Source organism: Gymnoscopelus microlampas, assembly GCF_963454915.1.
Source record: "Gymnoscopelus microlampas genome assembly, chromosome: 15".
In the NCBI taxonomy this organism is placed as follows: domain Eukaryota; kingdom Metazoa; phylum Chordata; class Actinopteri; order Myctophiformes; family Myctophidae; genus Gymnoscopelus; species Gymnoscopelus microlampas.
This window is the reverse complement of record NC_139952.1, coordinates 6,991,235-7,008,072: the sequence shown is the minus strand read 5'-3', so window position 1 is coordinate 7,008,072 and position 16,838 is coordinate 6,991,235. Positions and strand designations below refer to the sequence as shown.

The following is a 16,838-nucleotide window of genomic DNA, read 5'->3' as shown; positions in this document are numbered from 1 at the left end:
TATCACTTTGACCAGTAAGCTTTGCCCTTAGATTGTCTGCAATTTTGAGCAGTTTGAAAAACATTTAAACCAAGGTTTTCTGAGCAATTTGCGTGAAACTGTGTCAAATAAATGTGTGAGGCCCTTTTTCACAGGTTCAGGTGTGTTGGTCCAATAGCTTGATCGCTTAATCATCTGCCTTGAAACCACAGGGTTGCCGGTTCGAATCCCACCTCATGTAGACTTCATTATAATTGCATTGCACACAACATGACTGTATCAATGAATGCATGTGCAATTGTTAAAGATAACGAGAAATGCATACTTGAAAGTAGTTATTTTCAATGTATGACGTACTTCATTCGCCCTTTTGTTTTGTTTTGTTGGATTCTCCTTTCTCACTGTCTGAAGCTGTGGATTCAATAGCTCGACCAGTAGAGTGTGAGCCTCATGTGCCGAAGGTCCCTGGTTCAAATCCCACTCATTACAGTTTACATTTAAATTGCATTGTACAAAACATGACCCTGTTAATTCAGACATGTGCAATTTTTAAACAATAACATGAAATGCTTTTTTGAGAGTAGTTGTTTTTAGCCGTGAGCTGAAAGCGCTGCGGCTCTACAGACAGCCTCAGACATCGTCACTCGCGACACGACATGTTTTCGACATGTTTTCGGGACACCTATTTGTCTATTGGCTGTCCTGGCTGTCCTTCACTACTTTACAGCCAATGGGGAGACACTACTTTAAAGCCCATGGACGGCCCATGGACGGCCAATGGACGGCCGTCATTCACAGCACCCGCCTCCCCTCGCAGCACCCCCCCCCCCTCCGTCTCCATCTGTCCCTCTCCCAAGTCCCTCTCTCTCTCTCTCTCTCTCTCTCTCTCTCTCTCTCTCTCTCTCTCACACACACACACACACACACACACAACACACGCGGCTGACGCACGCTCTCTTCTCTCTCTCTCTCTCTCTCTCTCTCTCTCATCTCTCTCCTCTCCTCTCTCTCTCTCTCTCTCTCTCTCCTCTCTCTCTCCTCTCTCTCTCCTCACACACACTCACGACCAGCTCCAGCGAAAAGTTTGTGGTTGCTTTGTTGATGTGTTAGCAACATGCTATTGCTAACCGTAATAGTGAGAGGACAGAGTGAGAGGCTGAGAGTCAATAAAGTCATTAAGTCCATAAAAAGTCGGCCAGCGGAGAATCTTCTAATCATCTGTGACTTACAACAGCCGCAGGGCTTCAGTGTTGATTTAACTACTGAGGAGCAGTGGAAGTACTCAAATGTTTTACTTGAGTAAAAGTATTAATACTGCAATGTAGAAGTACTCTGTTACAAGTAAAGTCCGCAATTCAAAATTTACATGAGTAAAAGTACAAACGTGTTGGTATCCAAATGTATTTAAGTACCAAAAGTAAAAGTACACAAATGTTTGAAAATAGCAGATCTACAAGCTCACAACGTGTCGCGATGCGACACTTTGTGAGCTTGTAGATCAGCTATTTTCAAATAGCCTTGGTATAAAATAGGGCTAAAGTGGTTAATGTATGTTTTATAATGTAATAATTTATATCTGCAAAGTAACTAGTAACTCAAGTTTTCAAATAATTGTAGTGGAGCAAAAGTACAATATTTGCCTCTGAGATGTAGTGGAGTAGAAGTACAAGTACTGAAAACTGGAAATACCACAGTAAAGTGAAAAATACCTCAAAATTGTACTTAAATACAGTACTTGAGTACATGTAGTTACTTTACACCACTGATGACATGCCTGTCTAAGACAAGTCCCAGAGTATTCCTAAAACTGTATATATCTGTAGGCTATTTTTATTTAGTTATTATTGTCCATTTTATTTCTCTTGCTTAATATTTTTCTTTTCTTCATTATATCAATTATATGTAGAACCATCTGTGGTACAAGTTCCAACAACATTTCGCTGCTTGTATCTTTATGAGTCAGTAACAAATAAAGCTTCTTGAATTCTGCACAATCCTAATGTTGTAATTCACTGCAGAAGGACTTGTTTTGTACCACAATAGGTAGCCTAGTCCTATACCGGTTACTTATTTTTATTTTAATGTTAAGACATTTATCTTGAATGACAGTGATTAGGCCATAACATGTTACAGCACTATACAAAAACAAGACATGACAAAGTCATAATATAGCCGCAAAATGTCATATTGAGGTATGCCATTTTTTGGCAGAGTTCTTCTACATTGCAGTATTGATACTTTACTGAGTAGTTGGGGGGGGGGACACACACACAATACAGCTGCTAATAATATGAATGTCAAATCATATTCAAAAGGACATATATTTTTTTTTTAAGTTTTTTTTTTTTTTTATGTTTTTTCAAAAAGTTTTTTTTTTTCATTTTTTTTTTTAATTTCAATTCTCAACGGCAGATTGTGGTCAAAAAAATAGCCTGCCGCTCGCGGCTAAATTATTGACTTAGTCATTTCTTGTTTATGTATGACATACTTTCTTGTGAAAATAGCCGATCTACAATCTCACAACTTTTCAGATAGCAACACGTTGTGAGCTTTTAGATCAACTATTTTCACTAGTTTCCATTCCGAGGAGACAAAAAAAAAACTTTATTGGTAAATGTTTTGTGAACCAGTGATCTACAGTAGTTAGCGAAACAGAGGCTTGGTTCATAACGGACGGAAAAACCTATAGATATCAACAGACGCCATCAGGGAGGCCATATCTCTCGCTCAATGAGAAGAGAGGCAGCCTGTGAATCCATAGGTCGCTGGTTCGATCCCTGTCCCCAACAATGCGTTGAGGTGATCATCATTTGGAATTCCCCCTATTCCCATGGATTGGATCCACCCCTCTCACTCATCACCAATCACACCTGTCACATGCACAGTACAATTCTTAGGCACTTTTCTTTACTCTCTACTCTAACTACAATTACAGCAGATGACAGCTTTAGTTACTTGTTACTTTGCGGATGTAATTATTAATACAACACCTACAGTAACCACATACTGCCGATCTACAATGTGACGCATTATGAGCTTGTATTATATAATAAGCAACCCATGCTGTATGATAACTTACCACATATGAAATCCAATTCTGTCTATCCAATGGCTCAGTCCAGTACTGCAAGACATGCCTCTCTCTCACTCTGTCACTGTATGTCTGTCTGTCTGTCTGTCTGTCTGTCTGTCTGTCTTGTCTGTCTGTCTGTCTGTCTGCCTCTCCCTCACACTGGTCTGTCTGTCTGTCTGTCTGTCTGTCTGTCTGTCTGTCTGTCTGTCTGTCTGTCTGCCTCTCTCTCTCATTCACTGTCTGTCTGTCTGTCTGTCTGTCTGTCTGTCTGTCTGTCTGTCTGTCTGTCTGTCTCTCTCTCTCTGTCTCTTGTCTCTCTCTGTCTTTCTCTGTCTCTGTCTCACACTGTCTGTCTGTCTGTCTGTCTGTCTGTCTGTCTGTCTGTCTGTCTGTCTGTCTGTCTGTCTGTCTGTCTGTCTGTCTGTCTGTCTGTCTGTCTGTCTGTCTGTCTCTGTCTCACACTGTCTGTCTGTCTGTCTGTCTGTCTGTCTGTCTGTCTGTCTGTCTGTCTGTCTGTCTGTCTGTCTGTGCCTCTCTCTCTCATTCACTGTCTGTCTGTCTGTCTGTCTGTCTGTCTGGTCTGTCTGTCGTCTGTCTGTCTGTCTGTCTGTCTGTCTGTCTGTCTGTCTCTCTCTCTCTGTCTCTCTCTGTCTTTCTCTGTCTCTGTCTCACACTGTCTGTCTTGTCTGTCTGTCTGTCTGTCTGTCTGTCTGTCTGTCTGTCTGTCTGTCTCTCTCTCACACTGTCTGTCTGTCTCTCTCTCTCTGTCTCTCTCTGTCTTTCTCTGTCTCTCTCTGTGTGTGTGTGTGTGTGTGTCTCTCTCTCTCTCTCTCTCTCTCTCTCTCTCTCTCTCTCTACTCCTCTCTCTCTCTCTCTCTCTCTCTCTCTCTCTCTGTCTCTCTTTCTCTCTTTCTTTCTCTCTCTCTCTCATCTCTCTCTCTCTCTCTCTCATCTCTCTCTCTCTCTCTCTTCTCTCTCTCTCTCTCTCTCTCTCTCTCTCTCTCTCTCTCTCTGCCTGTCTCTGCCCTATCCTCGAAACCGCTTATTGCTGCTTGCAGCTATATTTATTTTTGGTTATTTTTATCCTGATTTCTTTTTAGTTTTATTTATTTGCACATAAAATGTTGAAAACAGACAAAATTATATGTACCCATATTGTGCAGGAGAATTTTACAAACCTAGAGGCTTATAGATAGTTTTCCCTTTTAGTAAAATCAGACATATTAAAATGTATACATACACCTTCCTAATTAGGCCAACTGACTTGTTTTGTTTTTTTTGTTATTTGTTTTTATTTCATTTTCTCCAATCAAGTTTATCATCAACTATGATCCCTAACAATTTTGGAGAAGTCACTCGATTTATTTTGGTGTCATTTATCCATAGTTTTGCCTCCTCCTTTGGATATTATTATTTTCCTTTTGGATAACTTTTATATTTCTCAGCCCAGTGGAAGGAACGTGACTTCACTACCTCCACTCGTGATAAAATGGCCCCCTCTCACCTGATCACATCCCTTTTAGACACTGTCATTCATGCTACCCTCTGCCATTGCTTTGGGCAAATGTGCTGCCCACACTTCCTCTAAGGACCCTGTCTCCCTTGGTGACGCCTCTTGCTGACTGGATCGCCAAGGCAGCTGCTAGGCCGTCCCTAACCTGTCTCCCTCCACAGCTACTCCCCTACTCACTGACTGTTTGGACATGAGGGTTTAATTCAATTCAATTAAATTCAATTTTATTAAAGTGTCAAATCACAACAAGTTGTCTCAAGACACTTTACACGTAGAGAAGAGACCCGACAGTCCCACCCTGAACAAGCAATTTTTGCGACAGTGGCAACGAAAAACTCCCTCTTAACTGGAAGAAACGTCAGGCAGACCCTAGGTTCTAGGGCGGCGGCCTTCTGCCTCGACCGTGTCGGGGGAAAGAGGAGAGAGAGAGATTTTATAATCAACGCTCAGACTGCCCCGGTCACTAGTTATAAATTATGATATAATATATATATATATATATATATATATATATATATATATATATATATATATATATATATATATATATATATATATATATATATATGAAAATGACACGGATCTTGCCTTAAGAAGGGTATATTTTATTCGATAGTATACATTATAGTTTTAGTCATTTTGTTGGTGATTTCTTTAAATGTATTTTGTGTGTATGAGTGAATAACTTAAGTTAATTACATATTATTTAAAGGAGGGGGAAAAAAAAGGGAACTGGTTTCCATGTCAGGACATATTTTGCCGGAATAGATTCACTAAAGCAGACTGTGTACTGTTCACCAAGGGCCCCAGAAAAGAAGGTGTTTTTTTTATGTATTATCATTATTTATTTGATTTTATTATTTTCCTTTTCTTAGTGCATTGGGCCGATTAGATGAACAGCTATGTTTTAAAATTCTATTTTGTAATACACGTTTCTATTATACTTATTATACTTGCTTTTGTCAAGGATGGTTATGGACGCCAGACTAAACACTAGACCCTTGTCTTCCATTTCTCCTAAAACCATTGTTCCGCCCTATACATTTCGGCTATTTTCGAAAGGTTTTATACATTTGAAAACTTGTGAAATGGGACATTCTGTATATTGAGTACATTCTAGTACATGTTGATACCAATACGTTTGTACTTTTACTCAAATAGATTTAGAATTTCGGACTTTCACTTGTAACAGAGTATTTCTACATTGCACAGTATTGATACTTTAACTCAAGTAAAGAACGTGAGTACTTTTTTCCACCGCTGGTTCAGAACACAGACATGCAGACCAGCGGCAGACATATTGATGGAACGGATCGTTTAATCCTGGAGCGAGTATTAGTGTCAGCAATCAGAGAGAATCTCAGTGCTAAACCTACAGGGAACATCACGCAGACTGCGGATCAATAGAGTCTGATTTGAGTCATTAATTCTCACTGGTGGATAAAGAAAGCTTCCGGATGGACCGACAGATAGACCTTTATTTAAGACCTGAGGCGATTCTTAAAAATGTTCTAAATCCTAACAGTTTTTTGGAAAAAAAATCTAAAAAATAAAATTTCAAGATTTTTCAAAAATAGCAGATCTACATCTGCACCGAGTGCCGCGCTATGAGCTTGTATATCTGCTATTTTTGGATAGCCTAAAGAAATCTAAAAATTACACAGATGCGTTCCCGGTCTTAATGGGTTAAAAGCCTTTATATCCTACCTGTAAATCTGATATCTGCTGCTCGAAAGTAGCAGATCTCCAAGCTTGTAGATCGGCAATTTTCAAATAGCCAATAGAGTTAAAGCATACAGTACCTGCCAACTCTACTGCATCTTGAGGATGCAGGAGAGTTGGTAGACTAGGGAGACTCCTGTTATTTGATCATTCCTACCGTGATGACTCCTTGACGGCCATTTATAAATTCATAATTTCTCCTGTTTTGGGCGATTTCAGCCTTTTTTGCGTGGCTCACACACCCCACTGATATGCAGTGTAATGTTCATTTGCGTAGTTCCTATCTATCTATCTATCTATCTATCTATCTATCTATCTATCTATCTATCTATCTCTCTCTCTATCTCTCTCTCAATGAGAGAGTGGGATGGCGAGAGAGTATGTTTTGCACCCTGTCCGTCCGTCCCGAATTTTTCAGATTGGCCTGTTATAGCGCCACCAGGAGGCCGATTTGTGCAAAACACATTTTTTGATAGTACTCCTACAGATTTTGTCCAAACAGCACACAAATCGGTGCGCAGTATCACTATAGTCATGTGATCAACACGGATCTGTCCCATTTCCCATATTCCATCCTGATTGGCTAACATTGGCTTCCAAAGTTTGTAGGATTGGTTTGTTTTGAACAAAATGCCTCAAATCATGAACACAGCATGTCATTTCAGTGACATTTTGCACGCTCATTCCCACTAGGCCGAGGAAGAAATGCCACCCTTTTCACATTGGCCTGTTATAGCGCCACCAGCAGGTCTAATTTAGCAAAACACATTTTGGGAACACAATGCCTCAAATCATGAATGCAGTGTCCGATTGCCGTGAAAGGCCTAAGAAGAAATGGCACCCTTTTCACATTGGCCTATTATAGCGCCACCAGGAGGCCACAATAACCTAACTGACCTGGCGGAGACCTGTGCTCCGAGGAGCACTTTTTCTAGTTTACTGTCGTTTTATGTATATTATGTCTGGGTAAACTCCAGTCCCACATACAGTCTACACATACACTCCGTGTATCTAAGCAGCAATACATTGTAATTGAATGCAATCGAGACAGTCACTTTTAAGTAGTTCTCGTTAGCTAAATATGGCCCTTTTTTTGCTTCAGTCATAAAATCAATTTCTGTAAGACTGCTTTTAGCTTTTTAATGGATCCTACGTAAGTAAAGCCTGATAAAGTATCAAACTCCCAAAATGCACCAGAATACTGGAAATGCTGTTAAAAAATGTTCTGGTGGGGGAATTAACCAACCCCCAGACCCCCCGGAACAAATCTCCTTGAATCTTACTGTCTGAGGTTGGCAGGTATGGCTAAAGTGAGCAAACTGATTTTAATGCTATATTAAACCCCTGGGGTCCTTGAGGGGGTTGATCCCATTTTGACCCCATTTTGATAACCATCTTTAGGGCACCAGCAGCGCACGCGCACGCACGCACGCACGCACGCACACACACACACACACACACACAGAAATGTTATTTTTCCTTGTTTTTACTTTGTGTTTTTTTTTGTAAATGAACGCCCTACTTGATCATACTACAGAGTCACACAAAAGCAGTGGTGTAAAGTAACTAAGTACATTTACTCAAGTACTGTACTTAAGTACAATTTTGAGATATTTGTACTTTACTGGAGAATTTCCAATTTTCAGTACTTTTACTTCTACTCCACTACATCTCAGGGGCAAAAAGCTTGCAACGCGTCGCATCGCGGCGGGTTGTGAGCTTGTAGGTCTGCTATTTTAAAACATTTTTGTACTTTTACTTTTGGTACTTCAAGTACATTTTGATACCAATACTTTTGTACTTTCACTCAAGTAACTTCTACATTGCAATATTGATGCTTTTACTTAAGTAAAACATTTGAGTACTTTTCCGAAAGCATAAAAAGCAGCAGATCTACAAGCTTCGTGAACGTGCGCGAATCCTGAGAAGTTATTACGAGGTTTCCACCCGACAGAGACGATGTATCATTTTAGATTAGAATGGACTCATCGATATACTGTATCCTACAGGCTCATTAATCAGCCTGATGTATTTTAATGGGAAAAACAAACTAATGGATAAGGCTGAGAGGTTGTTATAAGACCATAGTAGAAAAATAATGTACTGAAACTCCTTTAACCCTGTAAGTCCTGGAATGCATGCTGTGTCATTTTAAGATTTCTTTGGCTATTATAATCTTGACAATGTGTGCAAATCTTTGAATACTATATTTTTTTTTTTTCTGTTACAACTTCTCGGGGGTCCCTGGAACAAAATATTTTGAGATGGGGGTCCATGGCCAAATACATATCATTTTTGAGAACCACTGATATTATAGCAAACACAATTTAAAAAAAAAAAAACTGACAAAAATACATTTTGTAGAATCCCCCAGAAGCAAAGATTTGAGTTACAAATGTCCCCTTTAAAAATATATATATATTCAAAGGTTTGCACAAATGCTCATGATGATTTTTCACAAAATAGCAGATCTACAAGCTCATAGCGCGGCACTCGGTGCCGCGCTATGAGCTTGTATATCTGCTATTTTTGAATAGCCAAATACATCTTAAAATTACACAGATGCGTCCCTGGTCTCAATTAGTTAATGTGGGTGTACGTGCGTTGAATATTCACTGGAGAAATGAAAAGGTTATTTGAAGTAATTCCTCAGAAAGTACAAAAGTATTGCTATCAAAATGTACTTAAAGTACCAAAGGTAGAATTAAGCAGAATGTCCCATTTCACAAGTTTTCAAAATGTATACAAATATTTTGAAAATAGCCGATCTACAAGCTCACAATGTGTCGCGATGTGACGCATTGTGAGCTTGTATATCTGCCATTTTCATATGGCCGAAATGTTTATAGTGGTTAATGTATGTTTTGTAATCAAAATCTACAAAGTAACTAGTAGCTAAAGATTTCAAATAATTGTAGTGGATTATATTTGCCTCTGAGATGTAGTGGAGTAAAAGTACTGAAAATTGGAAATACTCCAGCAAAGTAAAAAATACCGTATGTCGCAATGCGACGCGTTGTGAGCTTGTAGATTGGCTATTTTCATTATTTAATTCAAAAAGAGATATATCTGTCATTCCAAAATGGCACAATTGTTCCAGATGTCCCACTGGCTGTTTCCTCACGCATTAGAAGGACAATATCAGGTGCTGACTATAGATAATGTGCTGCTGACTATGGATAATGACTATGGTGCCACGGACCCCCATCTCAAATATGTTGTTCCAGGGGCCCCCCAGAACCAAAGAATTGGAGTTAAAAGTATTTCAAAGATTTCCACACATTTTCACATCCGAAATGTGGGGAAAGTTTTCGCTGGGAGAAAAAAAAAAATCGACAAGCTCATAACGGCTATTTTCGTGCAAAATCTTCCCCAGATAACAGGAAACCGAAAAGACACTAACATAGAGCCCTGAGGGACGGGATGGGAAATAAGAAATGCACTACATACACCTGACCACCAGACAAGACAGTATCCATGTTTGAACTTGTCTTGTCTTGTCTTGTCTGTCTGTCTGTCTGTCTGTGGAGATCTCTGTCTGTCTGTCTGTCTGTCTGTGGAGATCTCTGTCTGTCTGTCTGTCTGTCTGTCTGTCTGTCTGTCTTTGCTTTGCACTGATTGGATTTGTGGCGAGGCGTTGTGTTGTACAGGAGAGGTGTTCTAAAGATCAACAGATCACGATGATTGCCACCCCAAAAAAAAGGGCGGGGGGGGGGGGGGGGGGGAAAGGGGGACAAAATACTGTAGATACCGCCGTGGAACTCCGACAACATTGCAACCTTTGTGTTATCACCGTGTCACGATAACAACAATATTATGACTTGCACTTGAATCTGTTCTTGAAGTAGAACAGTTCATCTTTGGTCTTGCAGTTACCGGTGGCGTAGCGGAATTTCCTATAAGCCTTTTCATCACTTGACATTTTCCTCCAGGGAAGTCGGACCTTCGAGGCGTGCCCCACAACGACGTCATCGCAGGAGCCGACGTGGAGGGAGCCCAGCCCGTCGACAAAGAACTCCAAATGCCCCCCCCGCGCCAGGCAGGGGTCAAACCCCACCTCCCGCACCTTGTCCGTCCTCGCCATGAAGAAGTTGATGACCGCGTCGGCCACCACGCAGTTGGGGAAGCCGTCGATGACGTGATGGTGGCCTTCCCTGATGTGGAGACAGTCACCTTCATCTCCGCCCTCTTCCACCGCGATGGTGTGGCGGAACGTGGCCGTTAAGCCCGTCGCCTCCCTCACCGCGCCGGCCACCAGGTCCAGGGTGGTCTTCTCCAGGACGTCCACCATCTTCTCCAGCTTGGTGCTGGCAGAGAAGATGAAGTCGTCGTCCACCCATAGCACGTACTTTGTGCTCACCTGTGACACGGCCAGGTTCCTCCCGGCGAACCAGCCCTTTCCAAACGGCATGGTGTAATGTTCGACGTGGGGCCCGGTGACGGGTTGGGGGCGCTCGCTGTCGTCTGCCACCACTATGGTGACGGTGGGGTAGTACGCCCGTACGCTGTCGATGAGATCGCGCAGTTTGTCGTAGCGTAGGAAGGTTTTGGTGGCGATGGTGACGAGGGCGCTGATGTTGTACTCTCCGTCTCCGCCGGCGGCGGCTCCGGAGTCGTAAAGCTTCGGGACAGCGCCGTGTCCGACTTTGATGGTGAAAACGGCCCGGTGTCCGTCGTCGGTCGCGAACGTCACCGTGTCCGCCGTCCTGGGATGGTACCGGGTGTTCGTGTAGGTGACGAACTGCAGCTGCCTGTTCAGACCGGAGAGAACGGGACTCGATATCACCATGGACTCCTCTCCGGCCCCCGCGATGGTGACTCCGTCCACCGTGGCCGCCACGTCAAAGACGCCCAGCGCTGCTGTCAACGTGACCGCGTGTCCAGATCCGGGGTTTCCCTTAAGTCCCAAACCCGGAACGACGATGGTTCTGAGCGGGCGCACCTCCACCCCCTGCGTGGGGTACTGAAGGGGACTGTTGGCCTCGGCGACGACTAGCAAGTCCGCTGAAGTGTAGGTTCTCCTTTTGAAATCCTCGTACTCCCGCGACCTGCGACCGTCCACCCCCGCTGGGTCTTTGTGGTTGCCCAAGAAGGAGCGTCGTAGGTTGTTGGCCAACACGCGCGGAAAGAGCAGGTGGGAGAAAGGTATGACGGTCCCCTCGTCTGCCAGACACTCACACGTCTCCCTTGACAATTGACCCGCCACGTTGTCCTTTATGTGGTAGGGAATATTACCGTAGCCGGTGACAGTGTCGTTATAGGTCTTCTCCGCGAGCGTCCTCAGAAGCTCCTCCATGGCGGCCCTCTGTTTTATCCCGATGTCCACTGTGGACTGGCCTCCAGGGGCCCACCAGTGGAAGAGGACAAACAGCAGCACTCCGCTGACCACGCTGAATGCAAGGGCCTTCTTTAAGGGTTTACGCAATCGCATGTTTGAACAACAGATGCAATGCAGTGTAACAATAGGGCGGGTTGAAACAGTAACTCTTCTTACATAGATTATCAATGCATAAAGAACATCACTCTAAACTGTAGTCACTACTGCATGCAGCAACAGTCGCATGCCCTTTAATAATCTATTTGTCTATGGATGATGCGATATTGATGACGTCATTCATCTCCAAATTTGGGCAGGGTTTCGTCATGATCTGAGCCCCGTTGACCATCCATTGTAAAATTAAAGTTAAGTGTTTCAATAATATATAACATTGTGTGAAGACATTGATCATCGGGTCCAGCGGTTTGCGAGATTAGCTTTGCTTAAAGCTATACCATCGTTTGTTTTCCCAGATGTGAGTAGTATCTACAGTATACTACTTCAGTGGTTCTCAACCAGTGGGCCGGGACCCCCAGGGGGGTCCCTATACATGATATTTGGCGGGGTCCCCAGATGACATTACTGTGACAATTTAAGGACTGGACAAACAATTAAATAAAATACATTCCTGCATCAAAAGTAAACAAATTATACAAAAAAATTATAATTAAATAGCTGATCTACAGTACAAGCAAACAACTTCTTGCGAGGCGTTGTGTGCTTGTAGATCGGCTATTTTCACAATATTTATCTGTGGAACCGAGTCAAACTAAGTGTAATGCCTCAACTCAAATATGATTATTTTGGGGGGGTCCTCAGTTCAAATATGATTATTTTGGGGGGTCCTCAGTTCAAATATGATTAATTTGGGGGGTCCTCAGTTCAAATATGATTATTTTGGGGGGTCCTCAGTTCAAATATGATTAATTTGGGGGGTCCTCAGTTCAAATATGATTATTTTGGGGGGTCGCGGCCTGAAAAGGTTGAGAACCACTGCACAACTTAACCACATGAACCAGTGAGTCCATATTCTGCGGCAAACATTCCGTGAAAACAGCCCATCTACAAGGTCATTATGGGGCCAGGCTTCCAGCATGGACCCATATTGTTATTGGCATTATTCCGTTTCTTCTTCTTCTTCCGCCGTTTTTGCCAGTTCTGGCTGAACCGTGCAGTCGCTTTTTATGAAACTCGGCCATATGGTAGATGGTCATGAAAAACGATCAAAAAATAAATCTCACAATCTTTCGTCAAAAGGTGGCGCTATAGCACTCAGTTGAAAATGACAACTTTGAACAGGTACAACTCATGCCCTGTTTCACCTACAGCCATGAAACTTCGATGCACACATGCGTCTCCTCATGCTGAACAACTTTCACACACTGACTTTTGACCTCTGACCTTTAGATCTCCCACCATTTTGAATTATATGAAAAACAGTTAAAACCTATCTCCTCCTGGGATTTTTGAGTAATCTGCACGAAACTTTTTACACATGAACTTTGGACCTATACCAAAAAACGTTTGCAAAATATCTTCCATAAGTGAAAAAATGAAGCTTTAATGAGCCAATGAATATTGCAGTTTTATGACAATTATTCATCTGCCCCTAACACATACATGCAGACTTACCATTCTTTGAAACTTTGCAGAAATGTAAAGGGCCATTCCAAATATCACTGAAACCAATCTTACTCCAATTGGTCAAACGGGGGCGCTATAGCAATTTTTTGAAAATTGAAACTTTAAACAGGCAAAAGTCATGCCTCGTTTGGCCGACAGCCATTAGACCTGCTTACACATGTGCCTTGACTAATGAGGAACACATCTATCACGTTGACCAGTAAGCACCGCCCTTAGATTGTCCGCAATCTTGAGCAGTTTGAAAAACACTTAAACCCAGGATTTTTCAGCTATTTGCGTGAAACTGTATGATCTGTGTGATCTCCTTTTTCACAGGTTCTTGTCTGTTGGTGGCTTCTCGCTTAAATGTGTGCCCCACAACCTGAAGGTCACCAGTTCAAGCCTCACTTGGTGCAGACTTCATCTAAGTTGCATTTCACACAACATGACTATCAATGAATACATCTGCAATTGTTAAAGATAACATGAAATACTTAATTGAGTGTTTTTTACATACAGCTGATCTACAATCTCACAACTTTTCAGATAGCAATCAGAGTATGTTTTTTCAATGTATAACATACTTCATTGTGAAAATAGCCAATGTACAATCTGACAACTTTTAATGGTTTGTGAGCTTGTAGATCGGCTACTTTCACTAATTTTGGTTCTGAGGAGATGTACAATTTCTTCATTGGTAAATGGTTTGTGAACGAGTGATCTTAGTGTTAGTGAAACAGGGGCTTGGGTCATGACAGAAGGCAAGAGTTTGTGATCCTCAACAGACAATATCAGCCTGGACAAAGATATAGCACTATAGGTAGTGTTGCAGCTACCTAAGAGTGCTTCATGACCGTAAGGTTGCCGGTTCAAGCCTCACTTGATGCAGAGTCATTTAAGTTGAAATGCAAAAAACATGACTCAATCTATTCTGTTTCCATGGCGCTCTCTCTCTCTCTTCAATCTATTCCATTTCCATGTCTTTCTCTTCAATCTATTCCGTTTCCATGTCTCTCTCTCTGTCTCTTCAATCTATTCCATTTGTCTCTCTCTCTGTCTCTTCAATCTATTCCATCTCTCTCTCTCTCTCTCTCTCTCTCTCTCTCTCTCTCTCTCTCTCTCTCTCTCTCTCTCTCTCTCTCTCTCTCTCTCTCTCTCTCTCTCTCTCTCTCTCTCTCTCTCTCTCTCTCTCTCTCTCTCTCTCTCTCTCTCTCTCTCTCTCCGAGGGGTGGCCATAGCTGAGTGGTTAGTGAGCCCGCCTAGGGAGCCAGAGACTCTGGTTGCCCCAGGTACGATTCCAGGCCAGGTCAGCAAATGTGTCGATGAAATGAAATTTGTCCCTGAGCAAGACTCTTAACCCCTTATTGCTCACAGGCACTCATTGGAAACAAGACCGCAAGGACTTTCATGAACTGACCTGTTAAAGGAATTATCATTTCTCTTTCTCTCTCCTGGCCCCATATTATCGCTGCTTGCAGCTATATTATTTATATTGTTTCTCTCTTTTATTTTTCCTCCTGTAAAAATGAGGAGGGAAAGTAGTACTAGACCCCTGGGGGACCCCGGTCAACGGCGTATAGAGGGATTAAATGGTAAATCCTCTTTGTACCAAGTGGGCCATGATGCTGCTAGATCTGCCTCCACTGCGAGGCATGCTGTGCTTCTCGTCTCGGACCAACGTTCATCTTTTTAAGCTCAGCAGACACAGTCCACGGTTCATCAGCGGCTTGTTTTGAGCCGACCCTTGACTCCTTTTCCCTGCAAGGAGTCCATCTTGGTGCAACCTTTTGGGATATCGATCCTCCTGGGCCGTTCTGAAAACATACTATAAGAGAGAAAATGGAGTCCACGTGCTGGAAATAACACTCCTCATTTTGTTAAAAGGATCCCTGCATGCCTTGTATGCCTTAATGCACCATAAATTGCTCTCTATAACAAAACATTTAAAAGAAAAACACCTTAAATATTTTATTTATTTTAGAAATAGTTTGATTCCCACCGGGGACACTGTGGGCGCTGGAGGTGCGTCTTCTCCTCCGCGTCATCAGTGCCCATACCCTAGGTGGGGTTGGCGAAAAGGCCTTTCTGTGTGGGGTTTGCATGTTCTCCCCGTGTTCCCTAGGGTACCCTCACAAAAAATATGCCTCCCCCTACTGGCCAGCCGGGGCACCTGATGGAGGGGAAAGGAACTGGTTGGAATAACCTGTTCCTTCCACGTGCTATTTCCTACCGGGGAAACTCCCCCCTGTCAGGTGATAAGAAGGCTAGTTGGCTCTCACGCATTGAAGGAGGCATGAGCTCGGCTCTGGGCTCCCTAGGCTGGCAGGGGTAGTGTAGCGCACAGGATTACTTAGACAATTGGCACTGGATGAAAAAGGGTTGCAAAATCATGGGATCAAAATAATTATAGCACATGCATTGCTACGGCTGGTCCAGCACATGGACAAGTTACATCATCAACTCGCGACAGGGCATTGTCCCCCTTGAGTAGAAGATGATCTATTTCTAAAATAAATAAAATATGTAAGGTGTTCTTAAGTTTAGTTATAGAGGGCAATTATAATGTCTATAAGGCAATTACGGCTTAATAGCCAGGGATCCTTTTAATGTCTAATATTAACAAGGTCGGCAACACAGCCTTTGCTAATTAGTGTAGATTGCCAAGCGTGCAGTGGAATCCTCTGATAAGCACCACAGTTCACAACATGCATAGTTGAGCACAGCTCAGCTCTTTACTGGAGGCGGAAAATACAATTAGCAGACACAAGGGGTTCAGTGGTAAAGTAACAAAGTACATTTACTCAAGTACTGTATTTTTTTTAGGTATTTTTTTTACTTTACTGGATTATTTCCAATTTTCAATACTTTTACTTATCCACTACATCTCAGAGGCAAATATTGTACTTTTACTCCACTACAATTATTTGAAAACTTTAGTTACTAGTTACTTTGTAAATTTCGATAATTATTACAAAACATACTGTACACACATTAACACAACCACAATAGCCGATCTACAAGCTCACAATGTGTTGCAATGCGACGCATTGTGAGCTTGTAGATCTGCAATTTTCAAAAGATTTGTATACATTTGAAAACTTGTGAAATGGGATATTCTGCATAATGAGTACTTTGACTTTGATACTTTAAGTACATTTTGATACCAATACTTTTGTTGTTTTATTCTAGTGCATTTTGAATTCCGGACTTCTATTTGTAACAGAGTATTTCTACATTGCAGTATTGATACTTTCACTTATGTAAGAAGCGTGACTACTTTTTCCACCACAGGTAGAGAGTAAAAAAGAAATAGGAAGACAATCAACATGCATTAGCATACAATTGGGGGGGAAGTTGATATTATATTATACATTTTTGAGAAATGCAGGAGAATCCATTACATCTGTTATATTATTGCTGTCGGCCAGAACCTCTTATTTTCATAATCTAACTTTTTTTGTAAATTAAATTAAATTAACGCCCTACTACAGTGTCGCACAAAAGTATCAAAAGTAGCAGATCTACAAGCTCGAAATGCAGCGCGAAGCGACGCATTTCGAGCTTGTAGATCTGCTACTTATGCAAAAATTTGAATCCTGAAAAGTAACAGT

At 42.1% G+C, this 16,838-nt stretch overlaps 1 protein-coding gene across 1 annotated transcript; it reads right to left on the bottom strand.

Annotated features, from left to right (window-relative positions):
* Nucleotides 1–10,101: 10,101 nt before the first annotated feature.
* LOC311061609 (beta-1,4 N-acetylgalactosaminyltransferase 1-like) lies at nt 10,102–11,718 on the bottom strand (the record flags this gene model as incomplete). The annotated part of the gene is made up of 1 exon (XM_084080303.1): nt 10,102–11,718. The coding sequence occupies one exon, from the start codon at nt 11,716–11,718 to the stop codon at nt 10,102–10,104; it is 1,617 nt and encodes a 538-aa protein (XP_083936429.1).
* Between the last annotated feature and the right edge of the window lie 5,120 nt (nt 11,719–16,838).